Here is a 20,563-nt window from a genome sequence, read left to right on the forward strand (position 1 = left end):
TGTTTTCTTCTCCGGGCCAAGACGGGTGTCGCTACTCTGGCAGAACTGATCCCCCCCCCCTTGGAATTCCCGGTTTCCGTTTCACAAACCTGGAGCGGTAACCAACCAGTCATTAAAAAGGAACAAAAATCTTCTTATCGTGGACGTAGATCGTAGCGCTCTCTTCCGGTGGCAGATTGGTCCGGGAAGGCTCCCTCCACTTCGGCCGACGTCACAGCTGGACTCTTTTCTTTTTCCAAGATCTCCTTATAATCAGTCAACACAGCAGGAGTCACCAGTTCCGGAGAGACACGGCGACAATGTGTCGAATGCACCCACCGCTTCCTGTTTGTCACTCGTACTGCGGTGCGGGTCGCCAGGAGGACCTGCTCGGGGCCCTTCCACCTGGGCTCCAAACTGCTTGCTCTCTCAAACGAGCGGACCATTACATGGTCACCAGGACGAAGATCGTGGCCTTCTCCAGTAGAGTTATCAGGGAGCGCTTCTCGAACCTGTTGATGAATGGAGAGCAAATCATTTGTTAATCGTGCCAAATAATCATTCATCATAACACAAGGCACATCATGTATTAATCGCGGCTTGGGCACCCCCCAGATATTCATAGGGCGGCCAAACACCACCTCATAGGGCGTAAGGCCAGTTCGTGAATGGGGTACTGATCTAATAGAGAGCAGCGCTAGCGGCAAGGCATCTGGCCACTTCAACGATGTAGACGCCACAATTTTGGCCAGCTTAAGCTTCAACGTGGCATTGTACCGCTCGACCAAACCTGCTGACTGAGGGTGGAATACAGCGTGGAACTTCTGCTGAATCCCTAACCCCTTCAGTACATATTCCACAATCTTTCCAACAAAATGGGGCCCATTATCGCTCCACAAAAATTTGCAAACTCCAAAGCGAGGAAAGAATTCCTTAAGCAACACCTTAGCTGTTGTCAAAGCCGTATTGTCTTTCGTGGGGTAGGCCTCAACCCATTTGCTAAAAGCACACACCACCACTAGGACGTACTTCAGGTTATTGCAGCGCTCAAGTTGGATGTAATCCATTTGAAGCACCTCAAACGGTGCAGAAGGTGGAACGAACCCTCCTTTCGGAGTATGGGTCCCCTTTCCAGGATTGTGTTGCAAGCATACCAGGCAGGTCTGCACTACTCTCTTTGCAGTATTCGCAATCTCGGGATGTTCCCAAACTCGTGTTAAAAGCCGAGTGATTGCAAGAGCTCCGACATGGGCCAGTCCATGTGTCATCTGGACCATCGCCTGTAAGTAAGCCGCAGGCAATTTCCACTTCTCCATGTCTTTGCTTCTCCAACAACCCTCGTCATCTAGTACCCCATCTGCTGCCCAAGCCGCAAGTTCAGATTCTGTGACTGATTTTTGAATATCCCGTATCTCTGCTCTAGCATCACTCCATCTCTCAGCCTGTGATTGTACCACGTACATGGGGGAGCTAGTTCGGGACATAGCCGTCTGCCTTGCTATGCTGTCTGCAAAGGCATTTCCTTGACCCACTTTATCCGTAATCTTTTTATGGGCACTGCACTTCACTATCGCTACTTTCTTAGGGCAAAGCAACGCATTTAGGAGATCACGCACTAACTCTCCGTGCATAATGTGCTCCCTGTGTGATGTCAAAAACCCGCGTTCCCTCCAAAGAAGCCCGAAGTCATGGGCCACTCCAAAGGCGTACCGGCTGTCCGTGTATATGTTCACACATAATCCGGCACTCAATTCGCAGGCTCTTGTTAAAGCTATCAGCTCTGCTGCCTGAGCCGATTTTTGTGGTATTCTAGCTGTTTCTACCACCGTCTTAAGCGTCGTGATCGCATATGCTGCGGAAGTCGTACCATCTGGCAGCCTTAAACACGATCCATCAACCCACAGTTCCCCATCCACATCAGGAAGTGGCACATCCTGTAAGTCAACACGACCCTTTGTCTGTTCCTCAGTCAGGAAAACACAGTCATGATGTTTTTCTTCCTGACCCTCCTCGGCCGGATAGGGCAATAAAGTAGCAGGGTTCAAAGTAGCGCATCTTTTCAATGTTATGTGTGGCGCTAAGAGTGTCAGCTCGTATCCTGTAAGTCGTGCACTCGTGAGGTATTGGGACTTCGTTTGATTTAACAGGGCATCTACTGCGTGAGGGACTAACACCAACAATTTGTGTGATAACACTATGCCTTCGCTCTGTCGTATGGCTACTGCTGTTGCCGCTACCGCTCGAAAACACCCAGGCAACCCTCGTGCTACAGGATCCAAAATGGCAGAGAAGTATGCACATGGTCTCTGCTTATCCCCGTGTAACTGCACTAACACTGACAACGCGCACCCATCATTCTCGTGCACGTATAATGTGAAAAGTTTCGTGTAGTCTGGTGTTCCTAACACGGGTGCAGAACAAAGGGCCTGTCTCAACTGTTCAAAAGCTTTCTGACATTCTTCTGTCCACTCAAGAGGCATCGGTGTAGTTTTGGACAGTAATGCTAGCAAAGGTTTTATGATATGCGAAAAACCCATGATCCATTGCCTACAAAAGGACGTCAACCCTATAAAGGCACGCACATCTCTCTGCGTGCGGGGGACTGGTGTATCTAAAATTGCTTGAATTCGATCAGATGTTAATGCCCGCCCCTCCTTAGACAACAGATGACCGAGGTAGGTCACCTGGGGTCTACAGTATTGAAGCTTTTTCTTGGAAACCTTGTGATTGTGTTGTGCCAAAAAGGAAAGTAATGCAAGCGTACTCTGTTCACATTGTGCATAGGAATCGGCGGCAAGCAAAAGGTCATCCACATACTGGATGAGCGCAACGCCAGACTGCAATTTAAAAGAATCTAGTTGTTGTTTCAAAGCCTGGCTGTAGATGCTAGGGCTTTCAGTATAGCCTTGGGGAACACGACAAAATCTATACGATTTATTATTGAGCGTAAAACCAAACAAATATCTGCTATCAGGGTGCACAGGGATGGAAAAGAACGCATTCTTTAAGTCAATAACGCTAAAGGTGGTGGCCGTCGGTGGAACCAAAGTAAGCAAAGTAGTGATATCAGACACCACCGGGTATTGGGGAATGACAATTTTATTTATCTCACGCAAATCAATAATAAATCGGTAGATCTTGCCATCTGAGTCTCTCTTAAGAATCGGTAGAATAGGGCTGTTACAAACATTATAAGGGACCTCCTCCACCACCCCTGCAGAAATCAAGTCCTGAACAATATGTGTCAGCGCAATTTCACCCTCTTTCGAAATCTTATATTGTGGCACTCGTGGTAGAGGGGCCCCCTCCTTAACAGTAATGCGTATAGGTGGAATGCGCATCTCTCCCACATCCGTATCTGAAGTCGCCCACAAGGTGTGCGGCAGGGAAGCCAAGGCAGGGATGTCTAAAATGGCATAAAACCTGTCAGGGTCAGGACAATCATCAGGGTCAGGGTAATTGTCGTTCAGAATAACCCACACTCCCTCTGGAGCGCAGCGTATTGTTGCTCGAAAATATTTAAGCAAATCAATGCCCAGGATATTGTCTGGGGTATGGGGTGATAACAAAAATTGGCCAAAACTAAAGTATTTGTCAATGCATAGTGCAAGGGGCTTGGACAATGGGCTGGGGGAGGGTGTGCCATCAAACCCTACACACGTAATCATTTCGCCAGACAGGGGAGCCCTCGGAACCAAGTTTTTCGACAGAGCGCTACGAGTAGCTCCTGTGTCGACTAGAAATTGATCAGTAGAACCCAAAATACCCGCTGTTACATATGGACCTTGCTGATCTACCGGCACTTCAACTGATTCCTTACCCCATCCTACGCAATCCTATGCATGCACATAATCCTGATGCTCCACATTCTCTCCTTCCGAAATCTGATATTGATTCCGTCTATCAAACGTATTTCGTTCGTCCTGGCCACGGCCCCTCTCCTCAACCTGTCTACGATCACCTCCGCTACCTCTCGCTCCAGTATAACCTCCTCTTGACCTTCCACCGCCTCGACCACGCTGACTACGCTGTTCACGAAGTACCGGACAATCTTCGGCCCAATGCCCAAACTCCTTACAATAAGCACACTGATCCTCCGCAATGTCCGTACGACCATACGATGCATTTCCGCCACCTCGTCTACCTCTATCATTCCCTCTACCCTGCGTTCCCCGAACCTGCGCCAACATCACCTTCGTTTTCAATTCCTTCGCCTTTTTCTCTACACTTTCTTTAGCCTCCACTTCCTGCCGCTCATAATACTGAGCCATAGTTAACAAGGACGCAGGGGTCGCCGTGGCCCAGGAACTCTCACTCGACTTCAATCGCTTTGCAATCTCTGGTAGGAGATTAGCCACATACTTATCTACAAACAAATGCCGACCCGTATCGTCAGTTAAAGATTGACCACTGTAATCGTGAAATGCCTCCTCGAAGCGTGTAAAGAAATCTGAGACCGTTTCATCGGGTTTCTGCTTGCACGACGTTAACATGGTCCAATCAATCTTTTTGGAGGGAACAAGCGTTTTTAATTTATCCAAAATAGCTGCCGGAAGATCTAAGATTAACTGACAAGGCTTACATGCTGGTTCTCTATCTAAATCTGCAGCATTTATTTCTTTCCATGTCCCCCCCAAAATCGTTTCATCATTAGTTTTACGAATTTGTCTCCACATATCGGGTGGTAAAATTAGCCCAAAAAACAAATCTATATCTACAAGAGTCATCACACAAGACGATATAGCCCCCTCCACCCCTTCATAAAATGCCGCCGGATTCTTCCGAAGATCAGGTAAAGAATTTTTCAATGCCATGACATCTGCTCTATTCCATGGCGTATATACCCAATTATACACAAAATACCCTTTCGCATCCTTCGACAACTTATCATCATCCGTACCTTCCCCTTTTGGTGGAACATACAAAGGTGCAGCTTCACGCATAGGCATAACATGCAACGCAGAACTCTTATCTGAACCACGGAGAGAACACTCTTTAGCCTGCCCATTATTCTCCAATTCGGACTCCTTTTGCCTCCTTTTCCGTTCCTGTCGCAAATGGGTTGTCTCATCCCGCAGCTTGATCAATTGCTTGAACAGGTCATCAACATCTGAAAGATCAAAATCACCTTTAGCTAAATTCTCACGATACACCGACAACACTTTAGGCTCAAGCGTATCAGAAAGTTCACGATATGCGTTTACAACTTCATCCGCCAGACTGGACAGAAAATACATTAATTCAAGATCCGACCACCCTTTCTTTTCCGTTAACAACTGCTCCTGAGTAACACAATGCTTATTCACTTTACGAGCCCAACTGCGTAAATGAGCGGACCTATCCGCAGTAAACCTGAGAGCCGATACCCCCTTCTGGCTCGCCTGATCCTGTCCATCATCCTCGAGGTCCGCAGCCGGAGCCGTCGGCAAAACGTACGGAGGCGGTGACCGATCTAACAAAGAAAAATCATCGATTTCGTTATTAAGGACAGGATAAAGTGGTCGGCGAATAGGAAACTGGCCAGTCGTTTGCAAGTTACGTTCCCTTTCCTCCCTTTCTTTCTTCTCCTGAGCCTCCTTTTCCTCAAGCTGTAAAGCCTTATCCCGAGCAGCCTTGCGCTGCTCTTTGTCCGCCAAGGCAACCTCACGCTTCATTCGCTCACGCGCCGCTTTCTCCCACATTCGCACACAATCAAACATGTTTTGTCGAGACCTGCGTTGAAACATACATTGCTCTACAAATTGTATTTTACTCAAATCATACGACCCGTGTAGAGGCCATTGCAATTCAGGATCGGCCTTGGTGTATTTATGCCATAATTTACTGTACATAATAGGGGGAAGGCCAAGCTTTATGTACATATCCCTATTTGGAGTTCCCTCTGGGGGAGCCGGCTGTGATTCCGCTAACCTAATTGAGGTACCATCTCCCAGACAACACATTCCTCGGAGTGTGCTGAAAACAGGCATGTTCAAAAGGGGGTATCACGAAAGCGTGACACCGGACAAAATGGCACTTACAGTTCTCCACACAATTGTGCCGCTCAAAGGAAAAAAACAGAGTTAGAGAAACATCTCTACATGCCTGCCTATGTGAAGTGCACTACACATATAAGTTCAAAGATCACAAATTCACAATGTTAGCTAACTCAAATCAAAGTTCCCAGAACTCGGCAAGCGTCCGAAGACTACCTCACCGATCACAAAGTACAGATTTTCAGTAAGCGTCCGAAGACTACCTTACCGAACACAAATCATAGAACTTCAGTAAGCGTCCGACGACTACCTTACCGAACACAAAGCTTACCAAATACTCAAATGTCCAGGTTCCAACTGCCAAGGTCTTGTAAGCCAAATCAGCCAAACGGCACTTTCTCAGCGATGCAGACACTTCGAAAACTCAGTCGGAGACCGGCGCCACCTGGAAGGTCAGATCGGAAGGAAAGGAAAAAACACCGTGGCAGCCAAGACTCGGGTCACTCGTGGCAGCGCGCGCCCATGGCGGATTTCCAAGCCTTCGTCACGACCTCTCCTTCGGGCATCCGAGTCGCCGATGAGTCCCTTCGTGGTCGCCAATTGAAGTATTTTGGGGTTCCCAAGGCCTACACGCTCCAGAGATTACCCACTTACACACAAGAACTGTTGGCACGGAAACTGTAAAAGGCAAAGAACAAGTTTATTAAGACCCCATGGGGTGGTGGTACACTCAAACAGCACCCTTCGGTAATGCTAGAGGTATCACACCGAACACCGGTGTGACCCCGTTTATATACAATTTTGGGGCAATAAAAGATAGGCGGCACAAGTTAAGACACAGTTTTAAGGACATATATGGTCATGTTTTGGAATACTGCCAGCTCATTGGAGAGTTTCAAACCCACTGGTCAGTTAGCGGCACATTCCTGAAGGTTTACGGGTCAGTGGGAACTGCGCATGTGTGGCTTGACCGGTGCTAAAAATAGCTTGTTGCTGGGCAGACAAGAGTGGTCAGTGGAACGGACAAAGGACTAAAGGGCACGTCGGCCACGAGGCCGCTCATGGTCTAAGATGGCCGCTGCAACATACAAAATGGCGTTATTGTATATAGCCAAGTTAAGGAGGACAACGTGTAGGTTCAGCTAATCGCTAATGCGGCCGGGCCAATTACGACAGTGATAGCCCTGGTACTCTCGCGTCTTGATTTTTCGAACGCTTTATACCTCGGCCTGCCACTGGGTTTGCTAAAATGACTCCAGATAGTTCAAAATCTGGCGGCAAGACTTATCTGGGTACAACCTAAATGGCAGTCAGCTAGACCGGGACTGTCAAAACTGCACTGGTTACCAATGGCCCAAAGGGTTGCCTTTAAGACGGGATGCCTAGCTTTTAAGGCGCTGCATGGTAACGGCCTCAGATTTGTCAAAAACATGATCATTAAATACGAACCCCAGCGTAACTTACGCTATGCCCATCTCCACCTGGTAACAATCCCATCGTTTAAACGGAAACGGCAAGGAGGCAGCTGCTTCTCCTATCTGGCCTCCACCTTCTGGAACTCCCTTCCCCTGTCACTTAGGAGCTGTGACAATCTCTTGGTCTTCAGGAAGTCCTGAAGACGTGGCTATTCGAGCAAGCTTATGCCTAGGGATTTTGGGTTACTTCTCTCTGTCTTAGCGCCATGAAACCTACGGGTGTACGTGCGCTCTATAAGTGGTTATTAACATAACATATTAACATGTACACATGTATGTGTCTTCAAGCAGGCATATATTCTATATATACACATGTTTTCATGCAAACCCGTCGGTGTGTGCAAGTTTGTGGAAATACATGCGTTTGTGAAGGAATGTGCATGCATGTGTAAAAAGCAATCCTTTTGAGGAGTCCTTTCTCTGTCCCCTCCGGTACTGCCCCCCCCCCCCCCCCCCCCCTCTGTTCAGTGCTCCCTTGCTTCACAGCTAGGTTTGCTTTCTAAAAGTGCACATACATGCACAAATATGTGGGTTCCGATGCAACATGGCACAATTCACACAGAATAATATCATTTTCTGAAAATATCTCCCCCATTGCACAAGGCACATTGACCTTGAAAAGGTCGCGCGTTGACCGTGGGTTCGATAAAGGTTCAGGCAGCAGTGATTGCCTGCCTCCAGTTCCTTTTTTTATGCAAAACATTGTTTAAATAGCTGAGAAGCGAATCAATGTTGTGCAACACTGAGGGAGACAGAAGGCTGTCAGGCCAAAGAGCAACATGAACAACTCGGTTGAACTTCCTGACTTCACAAATGGAAAGGCTCAGTCCAGAAGGGGCTGGCCCTAGGCCCAGCTCTCCCTTGCTGTTGCATTGCTCTCTTTCCTTTTTTGCCTTGCCTCGTTTTACTGCTTTCGTCATCTTTTCCCCTCTGTTTCTCGGAGTGCTTTCTCCTGCTTTTTCCTAGTTTGTACTGCTTTCTCCTTCTTTTCCCCTAGCAGCTGCCCCTCCGCTATGGCACAGGATCTCCGCCCCACCTTCCAAGCAGCCGGGAAAAATACATTGATAACAAACTCTTGTTTATTATCGTTTTATTTTTCCCTCGGAGCCGAGGCTTGGGGGCGAGGCCAGCAGGGTGGTGACAGGCAGAGTAGTGGGTGCACAGCCTTCACTACATATGTGGGTTTAGCCAACCGTCTAAGGCACGTGACAAGATTTTATAAAATCTTTGTGGCCCCACTACAGAACACTGGTGCACAAAAGGACAAATCCATGTGTATAACTTTCCAGGCAATGGACTTGAATCTATTTGCACAAGTAAAGGACATGTGCACATTCGCTAGTGTGCAGTCCACTGAGCTGTGCAATTGTTCAATTTTAAAAGAAGGGTGCAGCTGCTTTCTCTGAGGGAGTCAGATGTTGATTTTCTTGGTAGTGCACATCATAAAAAAGTACCTTTGTGTTGTATGTGATCATCTTAAGCCATGTGTAACTTCAGATTAACAACGTCTGCACTTGCTGTCATCTCGAAGTCAAGGCCTTATGGGTGTCTTGAGTTAAAGGATTAGCACCAAAAGACGTTTCATGTGCACAGCCAACAATAAAAAATCTCAAAATGTGCATGCAGAGCCCAGTGGAGAGTTTGAGTCCTGCCTTGAGAACAGCACAATATATTGCCTTTCTCAATCAAAAAGTCATAACACTTTAACAGAGTTTCAGTAAGTATATTGCACAACTACATACAAAATGACTACAATAAAAAAGTTATTAGCAATCACAAAGGCAGAACCGAATGCCTTTACCAATGCTTGTTCCGAGTGCTTTCTCTTTTTGACTCGTTTTACTTTCTTTCTCCTTCCCTCGTTTCTCGGAGTGCTTTCTCCTGGGATTTTACACATTTGTACTGCTTTCTCCTTCCCCCGTTTCTCTAAGTGCATTGTCCCGATTTTCACCTCTTTTTCACTGCTTATCCTTCCTTTCCCATGTTTTTGGAGTGATTTCTCCTAATTTTCTAATAATTTTTCACTGTTTTCCCTTGTTTTTCCCATTTTCGCTCCCGCCTGCCACCTGTTTTTCCACTGCCCCTTCCTCCTCCCAGGACCTTCATTTTGGAGGCCGCCAAGCAGCTCCCATTGAACAGGCCCCAGGCCCTGCTCTCCCGTGCTGCTGCATCGCTCTCTCCTGCTTTTGCCTCATTTTACTGCTTTCTCTTCCTTTCCCCCTGTAACTGAGTGCTTTCTCCTGCTTTTTGCTGCTTTCTCCTTCCTTTCCCCCCCCTTTTTTTTCTTCATGCTTTTTTCCTGCTGTTTGCCTCGTTTTTACTGAATGAATGAATACGTAGTTTATTAGTCAATTAAAACCATAAACATTACAAAACCCTTACAATGTTAAATATTTACCTAAATCGGTAAAAAACATTTCAACCATCAGCAGAAAACCATTTAATATCTTAGTAAACAATTATTTGCATCCCCTCATAATCATAATCACAAATCACAGTATGCACCAAAATGCCCATTTTGGGATGGTTCAGAAAGCAAGTAGTCCACCATATCTCCCTACAATCTAAAAGAAGTTATCGATCATAGACCAACTTTGTCATATCTTACTTAAAGAGCAAGCATGTAATATGCCTATACATATAGTGAAACACAGTTAAAATGTCAATGTACAAGTTACAAATAATATAGCAGGTTGTAGATTTACAAATAAAGTGCCAATGTGCAAAAATATACCATAGGAAAAACAGTATGCAAATTGGGGAAGGGGGTAGGGGGGGGGGGGGGGGGGCGTGCCAAGAGTGGCTATGCGTTAAGCAAATGTTCATGTGGTTTGACAGGATAGGGAAAGATTGTGACTTACTCCTCTAGCAGCACCTCCCATAACCAACCTTAAACTCCTATTAAGATTTTAAAAATAGTCTGAAATTGCACTAATCTGATGTTCAGCGTTGTGTTTCTAGAGTCCAAAGCCTCCTTTTTACGGCTTTCTCCTTCCTGATCAACCTCCATGCAGCAGCAAACTGCTCCAGCGCCTCGAGACCCTCACGGGTGATTTGCCGTTCTTTACAAATGTTTGACTGATGCTTTGCGGCAATGCCAGAGTAACAAAGGACGGCACATGCGTGTATAAAGTCACAATAATCAATACAGCTAATAGCGCTTGTGCCATTGGAAGCTATCGCATACTTCCTATTTTCGTTAAGGTATCAGACCTGCCTGCACGCACTTTGGTAAGGTGATAAAAATGTAACGGAAATATCAATAATAAGTGCCCAGTTCTATAACTCGATTCAGAAAAGGGGGTGGTGATGAACAGAGTGTCTGAATTAAGCAGACCACTCTTACCCAGTCCAAAGATCAGGGCTTGATCCATCACCGTTTTTTTAGCTCACTGCACCATCCCAGCTCAGAACCTGGCTACATGCAAATTAGTCTGTTCCTGTCCCAGTGCATGATGGGAACAGGGCAAACCAAACTACCAAGCCAATTCTTATACTGGGAAGGAAACAAGCTTCCGGGGACCGGTTTCTGGCATTTCAGCCGTCGTCGGCCCGGCTTGCTTGAATCCTGATGGTGCAATGAGCAAGGGACTCACATCTGAGTATACCCTTCCACTTCTATAACTCAACAAAGACAATTCTTCAATGCTTGTCAGATGCTGTAATAGATTTCAGATGTTTCATTTTGAGGTAAAATTGTAAATTTAATAAAGTCCCTATTAATATTAAAATGTTTATTTTTTTATGGGCAGAGGAGGTCTTCTATTGGGGATTTAGCTGCCAGAAGATATCACTGGGGGATCTAGAAGACAGAAATCATGTGGGGGTAGGAAAATCAGGGTGAGCGGAGCGGTCTCTGGCCTAAGTGTGGGTAATGTTATGCACGGGGGCCTCTTCCTACGGTGCTCAAGTATGTCTAGGGACTTAATCAGAGGAGGAGAAATACAGGGGAAGGAGGAGATGCAGAGGCAGGTGGATTACCAGGGAAGGGTCTCTCACCTGAAGGGTTACCGATGGATGAGTGGTTGTTTGAAGAAGTGGAGAGCGTGACTTTGGGACCATCCAATCCAATGCTTAATTCGACACTTTGGTGAGCGGTGATCCCAGCAGGGAGCTATGGAAGGGCGTTTGGTTGGGGGATCTCTCGTCCTAATCCTTCATCTACCCAGCATCAATTACAGCAGTTTTTTCTGGTAGGACAATGATCTTATGATCTTCCAAAAGACACTACAAAAATGAGGCATCCGATTCCTTTCCAGCAGCCCCAGTTCAGTTGTAAATTTGGTGTATATTGCTATTTCTATAGCAGACCTGGCTGTAGAGCAATGCAGCACTGCCTGGAGTTGAGGTTTTACATTTATAATGGAAAGCGCGGCTGTGATGTTGACAAGTGCCCTTACCTTTAATCTGAAGCGACTGCTCTGATCCGTGACCTCCACAACCTCAATCACTGGCTGTGATTCAGATACAGAGCGCTCAGGAGGAAGAGGGTTAACAATGTCGTCCAGGAAGTGATCAACATTTTCTTCAGTGACAAACAGCCAGTCCTAACAAATAAAACAGATCCATTACCACATGTTTGCAATGCTCTTTCAAGAAGGTTAAACTGTCCTCTCAAATATGGCAATTACTCATTTTAATATCCCACGACTTGCACTGATGTTTACACTAAACAACCGCTCCTCTATCAGTGTTTTCGTTCTTCAAAACAATATTGTTTTCAACATTAATAAAACAAGCATTTGCAATGCAATAGGTCTCACATTTGGGAGGGTTAGAGCTATTGGCTGTGTAAATGACAATGTGTTTTGTTTTGGTGTGTAGTGAATGTATGTGGTGTGGAGTGGAATTATGGGGGTAGTATTGGAATTTATAGTTGAGGAATTGGGTGGGGTGGAATGAGTGGTGTGGAGGGTATTTGTGGAGTGGAATTATGTGGCATGGTGAATAGGCAGGGGTGGGAGCTGCACAGCACAGATAGAAAGGAAGATAGAGAGGAATAGATAGTGTGTGCAGGAAGTGGTGAATGAACTCCAGACAGAGGAGCAGAAGGAGTGTGTGAGAAATAGAGAAGGCCACAGATGCATTAAGAGGAAGGAACTGTGTACACAGAAGACCCCTAAGAAGAGGAGCACAGCATCGGTTCAAGGGACAGAAACCTTGATAATGCACAGGAAAGAAACTGTGCTTAGTATGTGTGAGCAGGCAGTATAGACAGGAGAGTGTGAGGGAAGGACGAGAGGGGGCAGTGGGATTGTGTCATAGGTTCCCAGAAAAAATGCACGGGAGCAGAATTATGAATTATTCTCAATGCCCCTCTCCAATGCCCTCTGTCATAATATATATACATATATTTATATATATTCCAACCTTTCGTCCACGAGTAAGAAAGAACGATGTCCAAGCCTCAGTTGTATGCAAAATGGAGTTTAATTCACATCCCACTCGACGCGTTTCGGGAAAGCCTTCCCTTTGTCACGTGACAAAGGGAAGGCTTTCCCGAAACGCGTCGAGTGGGATGTGAATTAAACTCCATTTTGCATACAGCTGAGGCTTGGACATCGTTCTTTCTTACTCGTGGACGAAAGGTTGGAGTATTTTGGGAGTGGCGATCCCGTCCTAAGCCCACCGCTGCAAAGGGCCAGATCAGCTTAGCGCCAAAACTTTCCTGGAAATATTTATATATATATATATATATTTAAATGAATCTGCAAGAAATGTATATGAATTGGTTTGATGAAATCTTATGTCATTAGTTTAAAGACTACATGTGTACCATATTACCAAGTATGCACATGCTCACCTGTAGGTAGAATGCCGTTTATTTCAATGGTGTTCACCCTATTTATGAACAATAAAGTATAAATAAAAATAAAAACTCCAAGTTTTGCACGTTTTTGTCTCCAGGCTGTTATGATGTTTAATAAATTACTTGTGGGTGTGTAGAATCTAACTTCAGTCTCGCTCGTTTGGTAATTTAGACAAGTGCTATAAAAGACAGAGACCGTGGTTTAGACTGATGTCCTTTTTTTAAAACAAATACACATCATAACAGCCTAGAGACAAAAACGTGCAAAACTTGGAGTTTGTATTTTTATTTGAGGTGAGCATGTGCATACTTGGTAATATGGTACACATGTAGTCTTTAAACTAATGACATAAGATTTCATCAAACCAATTCATATACATTTCTTGCAGATTCATTTAAAAGCAAGTTGCAGGTAAATTTAATAACTTCCCCTTTAACTCCATTAAACTTGTCTACTTAAGGCTGTAATATAAATGAAAACATTTGTTTTTTTCATAGATTAGAAGTTTAATATTTGAAATCAGCTTCATGAAAAAGATTAGTTTTTCCTCAAAGATTGAGGTAAGATTCACAAATAGTTATCAGCTAAGAAGATGGCAACTGTGAACGCCATGAGCACCAATAGTAATAAGTTTCCCTTTTTTCCTTCTCAACAGACCCCCGACGAAGCGGCTTTTCAGCCCCGAAATGCACTGGGTTTTTTTTTTGTATTGATTATCATTTAATCACTTCTTGATTGTGTACATTTTTGATTTCTTTGTAAATTATATTGTGGAAATGTAATGGTCAATTTCAACTGTATAATGAATTGAATATCAATGGTTTAAATATACTGAAAATACTATAAAGGAGTAATTGTTCTTTGTAAGTAGTGCGCTCTCGAGTCCTGGCAGCCATCAGGGGCCAGGCCTTATTCACATTGATAGTGGTGTAAGCAGGCACCAATCGAAGGCAGCGCACAAAACGCACAAAACGTACTAGCTTGACAATAGTGTGCAGCACCCACACACATTCACTGAGTATTTTATGAAGCAATATAGTGATAATAATAAACATTACTACTTTAAAAATACCTTATTAGACTATGACTATTGCCACTCTTCTTTTACACAACTATAGCGAGATGGTTCTAGCAGTGATATTCATGTTCTAGTTAGTCTTCCTAGTGACCAACATGTTTGTCTTTTTTAAGATGGAAGATATTTTGTTAAAATTAACCTTTAGTTTCTTTTTTATTTTCGAGGGTATTTGCGTGTCTTCGCTGACGAGCGTCATGGAAACAATGGCAGAATCTCATAACTCTGCTAAGTATTGCTATTCACTCCGAAGCTTCCATCTTTCTGTACTTCTGTCTACTTAGTCAAATAATCTATTGCTGACAAAAAAAAATATTTACACTAGGCTAGCACGCTGAATTAACTTTCTCAAAAAATACATGAGGTGAAAGAAGAGCGCGTCTTATCCCTCTCAATGCTTGTGCTAGCTCTGAAAAAAAGGTGGGAGGACATTAGTTCCCTTCAACACAGTGAACGCCCTCTGTCATAACTTCTGATAACTACTCTAGGAAGAGACAGAGACCTTTTGCTCTGCTCCCTACCGTAATGTTGTATCCTACGAGACACAACTTCTAGTGTCCCGCAGGAAGTTGTTATTCCAGCCACTCCCTCGAGGGCTGGACACACTACACCCCCTCACCCATCCATCACGGGTGCCTCGAGTGACGTGGCCCCGTCAATACAAGGGCCTGAGTGCATGTGCTCCTGGCCAGTTACAGTACCATACTGCCCTGTGTATGTTTCCGTTATTGTAGTTATGTGGGCCTGGGGCCCAACACCACATTGGTGACGAGGCGGGTTGACCCCACCCATCTCCCAATACCAGCCGGTGCCAAGAGAGTACTTTTATCTCATTGGGGAGGAAATAGAGACAAGCCATCTGCATGGAGAGGATCAGGCTCGGCACCGCGAAGCAGCCCATTATCCCCAAAGAAGGACGGACGGAGACTGGCCGCCTCCTGCTTCTTGGGCTCCAGTAGAACCCAGAAGAACTAAGCACTCAACACGAGCCCTCGACTTGCGGCGCTGCAACCACCCGATTCCGGTGAGAGCACCTACCCCCCTGCTATGCCTGCGATGTGCCCGCAGCTGCGCCCAGGCGGTCACTGCTACAATTAAGAGGTTCTGTGACCCGCAACGGGCGGTGATAGAGAGATGCAGTAGAACCCGCTGAAGTCCCTGCATCACTCCCGCTTACCATGCCATCCTGAGGTGTCGGACGGCTGAAGAACGGCTGTGGCCGGAAACACGCCGTTGGACCATGCTCACTGGTCTGAATCCTGCAACACTCGCGAGGGCGTGAAGAGCGGTCCACCCGGCTGTAGCCCAGAAGAGGTTCATGAGCCCTACTGCCTGAGAACGTTTGCGGTTCCCGGTGCGCAAGACTGGAGCCGGGCACCACAGCTTTGACATCATAGGCGACTGAGGGTGAAAGGACGGCGACGTACCTGCAACGTGGTGAGCGGGTAGCATTTGTTTCATGCTGCCGGTTCAAGTCTTGAAACCGCATGGCCGTTGCCCGGTTGTAGACGCCTCGCATGATTATATTATTCCACACCCACCACGGGGGAGAAAGGAGAGAAAGGAAGCAACCCCTGAAGGGGGACTCACAGCAGACTGCATAAGCCCCTGCCACGGCCGGTAACTCAAGAATATGCCGCTGTTGGGAAGGATACAGAGAACACTCACAGCGCCACCCAACGGCCGTAACTTCAATTAGCCACTGACTAGTGAACACTCCATCACGCAGTACTCTCCTCCGCCCCAGCAATTACAGTGCATACGAGACTTACAGCATGAAGCAAGCTGCCGCGTCTCGAACATACCTGTGAGCGAACATAAGCTGACCGTACCGCCTTGACAAGTGAGGCCCCCGATGCCCATGACACTGTCTCACCTACCTGCTGACACCTCAGCAACCGCCCGCCTGCAAGTGTGGATGGCCATTACAAAGGTCCAGAGACAGCCTGCCTGGAAGAGCCAGGACCGAAAAAAAAACACATGGCTGCCTAGTGACCGCAGGTGGTCACTGTCCCAGCTTAAAGTAAACAGCAAGCAGCACTGTGAAGTTTACCCTTTTACAAAAGTAACATACTAGGCACACAAGTCGGCCTCTGAAGTGGCCAATATAAGAAAGTTTGCCCCTCCAGCCCTATCATGAGAACAGCCTGAGGGGGCCACCTAGGTGTTGAGGCAACAGTCCCAGGGAAACGTTGCCCTGCTCAACCCTCGCACCAGTAATGCACAACACTGCCTGCAAGTGAAGGAAACAGCCATGGTCTAAGCGCTGACCAAAGCCTCACGGGGCACCCCTGGCACGGCACTGCCCGTCTCAGTGCCCAAAACCTGCAGCAACCAGGGCAAGCCACCGTGACGACCACAACGCCACCTGGTACCTCCCCAGACGCAACGCACCAAAGGACGGACTGACTGGCCAGAGAAGTTAGCCAGCCGTGCCCCGTGACCGTCAGCCCAGGCAGCATCACGGACCGAAGGAGAGACCTGGACACCCCACTACCCTGCCTGAAGTGCAGGATCCGCAAAAGGATATTTCAACGTAATCTCAGCAGGAAGATCCACACCGGCGCATCCACAGAGCGGGCAAACACACTGACTGCCCACCGCGACCGACATCAGTGTAGCTGCACTGCACCCTACAGACCAGCAGTACGGGAGCACAGCATACGGCTATGCAACCGGCATCGGCAGTCAACAGATCCAAGGGAGCACACCTCCATCATCTGGAAGACGGCCTGCTCACGCCCAGTGGCTGAGACGAACTGCAACAGGCACAGCAAGACACGCCCTCAGAGAAGAATGCTCATAGAGTGGCCCTCTGCACCCTGCAAGTGAGAACAGCTAAGACGCCTTCGAAGACAGCGAAGCCCCCAGGCACCTGCCACACACAAGAGCCCCCAAGGTGCCCCAAGCTGCACCCACGCAAACCAACATCCTACAGGCAAGAGCACTGTCTGCCACCTCTGCAAAATAGGGAGAGCGACTGACAAACCCCACTAAAGACTGCAAGAAACTCAAGCAGCAACACCAAAGACAACCCCACTAGCAAGAGTGGAAGACCAGCCAGACAGCAACGTCTCAAGGTAACTACCCCACTACAAGCACAAGAAAGGTTGGTGCCGAGCACGCGCCACACGTGGCTGCCCAACGCCAGAGCCAGTGAAGAGGTCACATCACTCACCCCTCCTAGTGAACAGGCCCAACCACAAGCCACACCACAGGCACCCCAAGTGCCAGAAGAAAGTGTCCAAGAACGAGACCGAGCACGCAAAGCAAGAAGCATGCAGAAAGCCACACCAGTGAACCTGACTGCACAGACAGCATCCAGGAGACCTCTCCGCACAGAAGCACTGCTGAACGCAGGTAGGAGAGCACCCACGTCTCCACCGCCACAGCGAAACCCTGCAGTAGGCCGAAGACCACCCACGGAGTCCTCCCTCACACTGCCTCAAGACGGAGTCGGACGCGACCCAAGATCGGCAAGAGAGGAGTCGCACACCCCCGTGGCAGGCCGCCACAGCACCATGCGCTCCAACAAACAGCGACACAAAACCGGACGTCACGTCGCCCAGCTAGAAAGGAGCACGTCACCAAGTGACTAGTCCATACAAGCATGCCAGAGCAAAGGCAGAAGCCGGCGTCATGACAGCGCCGCCTCAAGGTCCAAACACAATGCCCTCGAAGAAAAGAAGAAGAATGACAGCCCTCTCACCCCGAAGACCGGATGAGCACAGGTAGGCATAACAAGCCAACAGAGGGAGAAGACCGAGGACTCACAGCCAGCCAAGAGCACACCCTGACACACCAGACCGGCACCAAGGCGGACCAACGTCCCTGGATACAGCCTCATGGATGAACCAAACGTAACCTGCAGCCAGCGCCAACCGCGTCTCATCCTAACGCTTTCCCAGGCGACCGCCCGTCCCTGAGCGTCGGCAGTCTAAGTCAAGCTCATCCCTGCTCCTGTCCGCAGATGCCACAAGTGAAGATCAGCACAGAGTGCCCGCCCTCACACCGCCACAAGATGGAGTCGGCAGTGGCCCCACAACAGGCAAGAGAGGATCCCCACACTCTACGTGTCAAGCCGCCACAGACACTCCACCTCAGCAAGGCGGAGGCACATGGCTGCCAAGTCCCACCGGACATCCAACACTCCCAGCAAGTCACCAACACCTGGCATCCCGAGTCACTACATGGCTGGTAATCACCATCACCCCAGCCATCATCACCTACGTCAAACAACACCACTCCCAGAAGATCGGCAGACTGGAGTCCTGCACGGTCGCCACGCCAGCCGACAACAGAAACCAGAGGCCACCTGTGAACCTGGCTTACACCGAAACCGCAACAGCGAAGGCAGGTCTTGGCCAAGAATCATCCACCCGTGAGGGTTGTGCGTGCGACTCAGTAACGGCTCCTCAGCGGTCCTGCAGCTGCCCCCAGATGGCACACAAGCGGCCCCCCAGCGCAGCCCTCCTACAGTCCAGCAGCAGCCCCTACAACAGGCCTCCCCAGGCGGGAGAACAAGAAGAGACATTGCCCCACCGACAGGTTACCGGTCACAGCCCAGCCGTTCAACAGAGACAGTGAGCCCAGACACACCTCTGGGAACTCTCAGGTGGGACTCCATCCATTTTTACGATGCAACCCACTGAATGGAACTGTTAAAACTTACCACAGAACATCACCGTCGTCAGCCAAGCGGAGGTCATGCAAGACAGCAGGACATGTCATCTTCAGCGAACCGATGGTCTGCAGCCGATGTCTCCAAGTCTGCAGCTGTGTCCTGAGCCCTCAGGTTAAACCACGGGTGCCCTCCGAGGAGGCTCTGCTGCAAGCAAAGTCACCAGCCCAGGTCTGCTGTCGTCCTGCCACCCGACTCGAGAGACTGATGGATCCTGTGGTATCCAGCTAACGGTTTTATTTTATCTCCACAGGTTGGACCAACACATTGTTTGTTCCTCAATAAGGTTGGGGAGGAATGTAGTATCCTGCGAGAAACGTTCTAGTGTCCCGCAGGAAGTTGTTATTCCAGCCACTCCCTCGATGCTGGACACACTACACCCCCACACCCATCCATCACGGGTGCCACGAGTGTCGTGGCCCCGTCAATAAAAGGGCCAGAGTGCACGTGCTCCTGGCCAGTTGCAGTACCATACTGCCCTGTGTATGTTTCCGTTATTGTAGTTATGTGGGCATAGGGCCCAACACCACACGAGATACTACTCTTAATCCTGTTGCGGAAACTCAACGTGACGAACTTAAAACAACAAACACTCGACTTGGCTACTCTGCCTAACTTTTGCGCCGAAAACAGGGAAGGCTCCTTTCTCCAAGAAATCTTAAGGTGAAGTTCAGGGTAATGAGGGAGAGCTCGCCGGACATTCTATCTCTGCCTCCCGTTTTGCAACACTAGCATGCTGAACTGTGTGTTGTTTCTTGGCGGCCATCTTGCAATTCTTTCTATTCCAATTCAAACCCCAATGTGTGCATTTCAGCCTCGTTTTTGGTTTTGACAATAGTTTCAGTGAGATCACACTTACAAACCTTTACCTAGTTCTTTGAGAGATCTGAGGGGCTCTGACAGTTTGCGAGATGAGAGGGGGTAGTGGTAGTGTGAGAGAGAAAGATGAGAGGGGCAGTTGGTGGTGGGGGAGAGTTGACAGGGCTGGTTGAAGTGCAAGGGAGAGATGTATTGGATTGGAATTGTTTTTTGTGGAATTGTGTGGTGTGAAGTTGGGTAGTGGAAATATGTGGTATGTCAGTGACATACCTTTGAGTGTTGTTTACTAGAATGACTACTCATCCATTCTCAAAATGTGTTTGCTGCTGCTACTTATTATTGTAGTTTCATTTATAACCAAATTCCCTCATTGATCAGTGAAGGACTTTATAGGGTAAAGCTTCGCTGACTTCCTGAATGCATTTCCACTTACTTTTTGAAGGCGGTCCAAAGGGCTGGGCCCTGTGACGTGACCAGATTAGTGTGCCCATTATATAAGTATTAAGCTCTTACTTTAATTCTGTTTGTGTGAGCATTGGTCTTTCAATCAGCCTAGGCACCTTCTCCTACAAACTCCTAAAGGTATACACCCCTCCTCGTAACATACTCTTTGCTATACTTTGGCATCCGCCTCATCACTCATCTAACCGCCTCTATTCTACAACCAGAAGATGTTCACATGCAGTGGTGCATATAAAGCGTAATATGGTTTCCAATAAAGATATTCCAAAAACCACGGAAAGAAGGCT

At 47.7% G+C, this 20,563-nt stretch overlaps 1 protein-coding gene across 1 annotated transcript in view; it reads right to left on the reverse strand.

Moving 5' to 3' along the window:
- Window positions 1–20,563, reverse strand: part of DNAAF2 (dynein axonemal assembly factor 2) — a 229,251-nt gene that overhangs the window by 89,426 nt on the left and 119,262 nt on the right. Inside the window, exon 2 of the mRNA XM_086937285.1 lies at window positions 11,830–11,976. Within this exon, the coding sequence (XP_086793411.1) occupies window positions 11,830–11,976 (147 nt within the window). The remainder of the gene's footprint in view (window positions 1–11,829; window positions 11,977–20,563) is intronic.

The sequence above is a fragment of the Lissotriton vulgaris genome, chromosome 9 (assembly GCF_964263255.1).
Source record: "Lissotriton vulgaris chromosome 9, aLisVul1.2, whole genome shotgun sequence".
In the NCBI taxonomy this organism is placed as follows: domain Eukaryota; kingdom Metazoa; phylum Chordata; class Amphibia; order Caudata; family Salamandridae; genus Lissotriton; species Lissotriton vulgaris.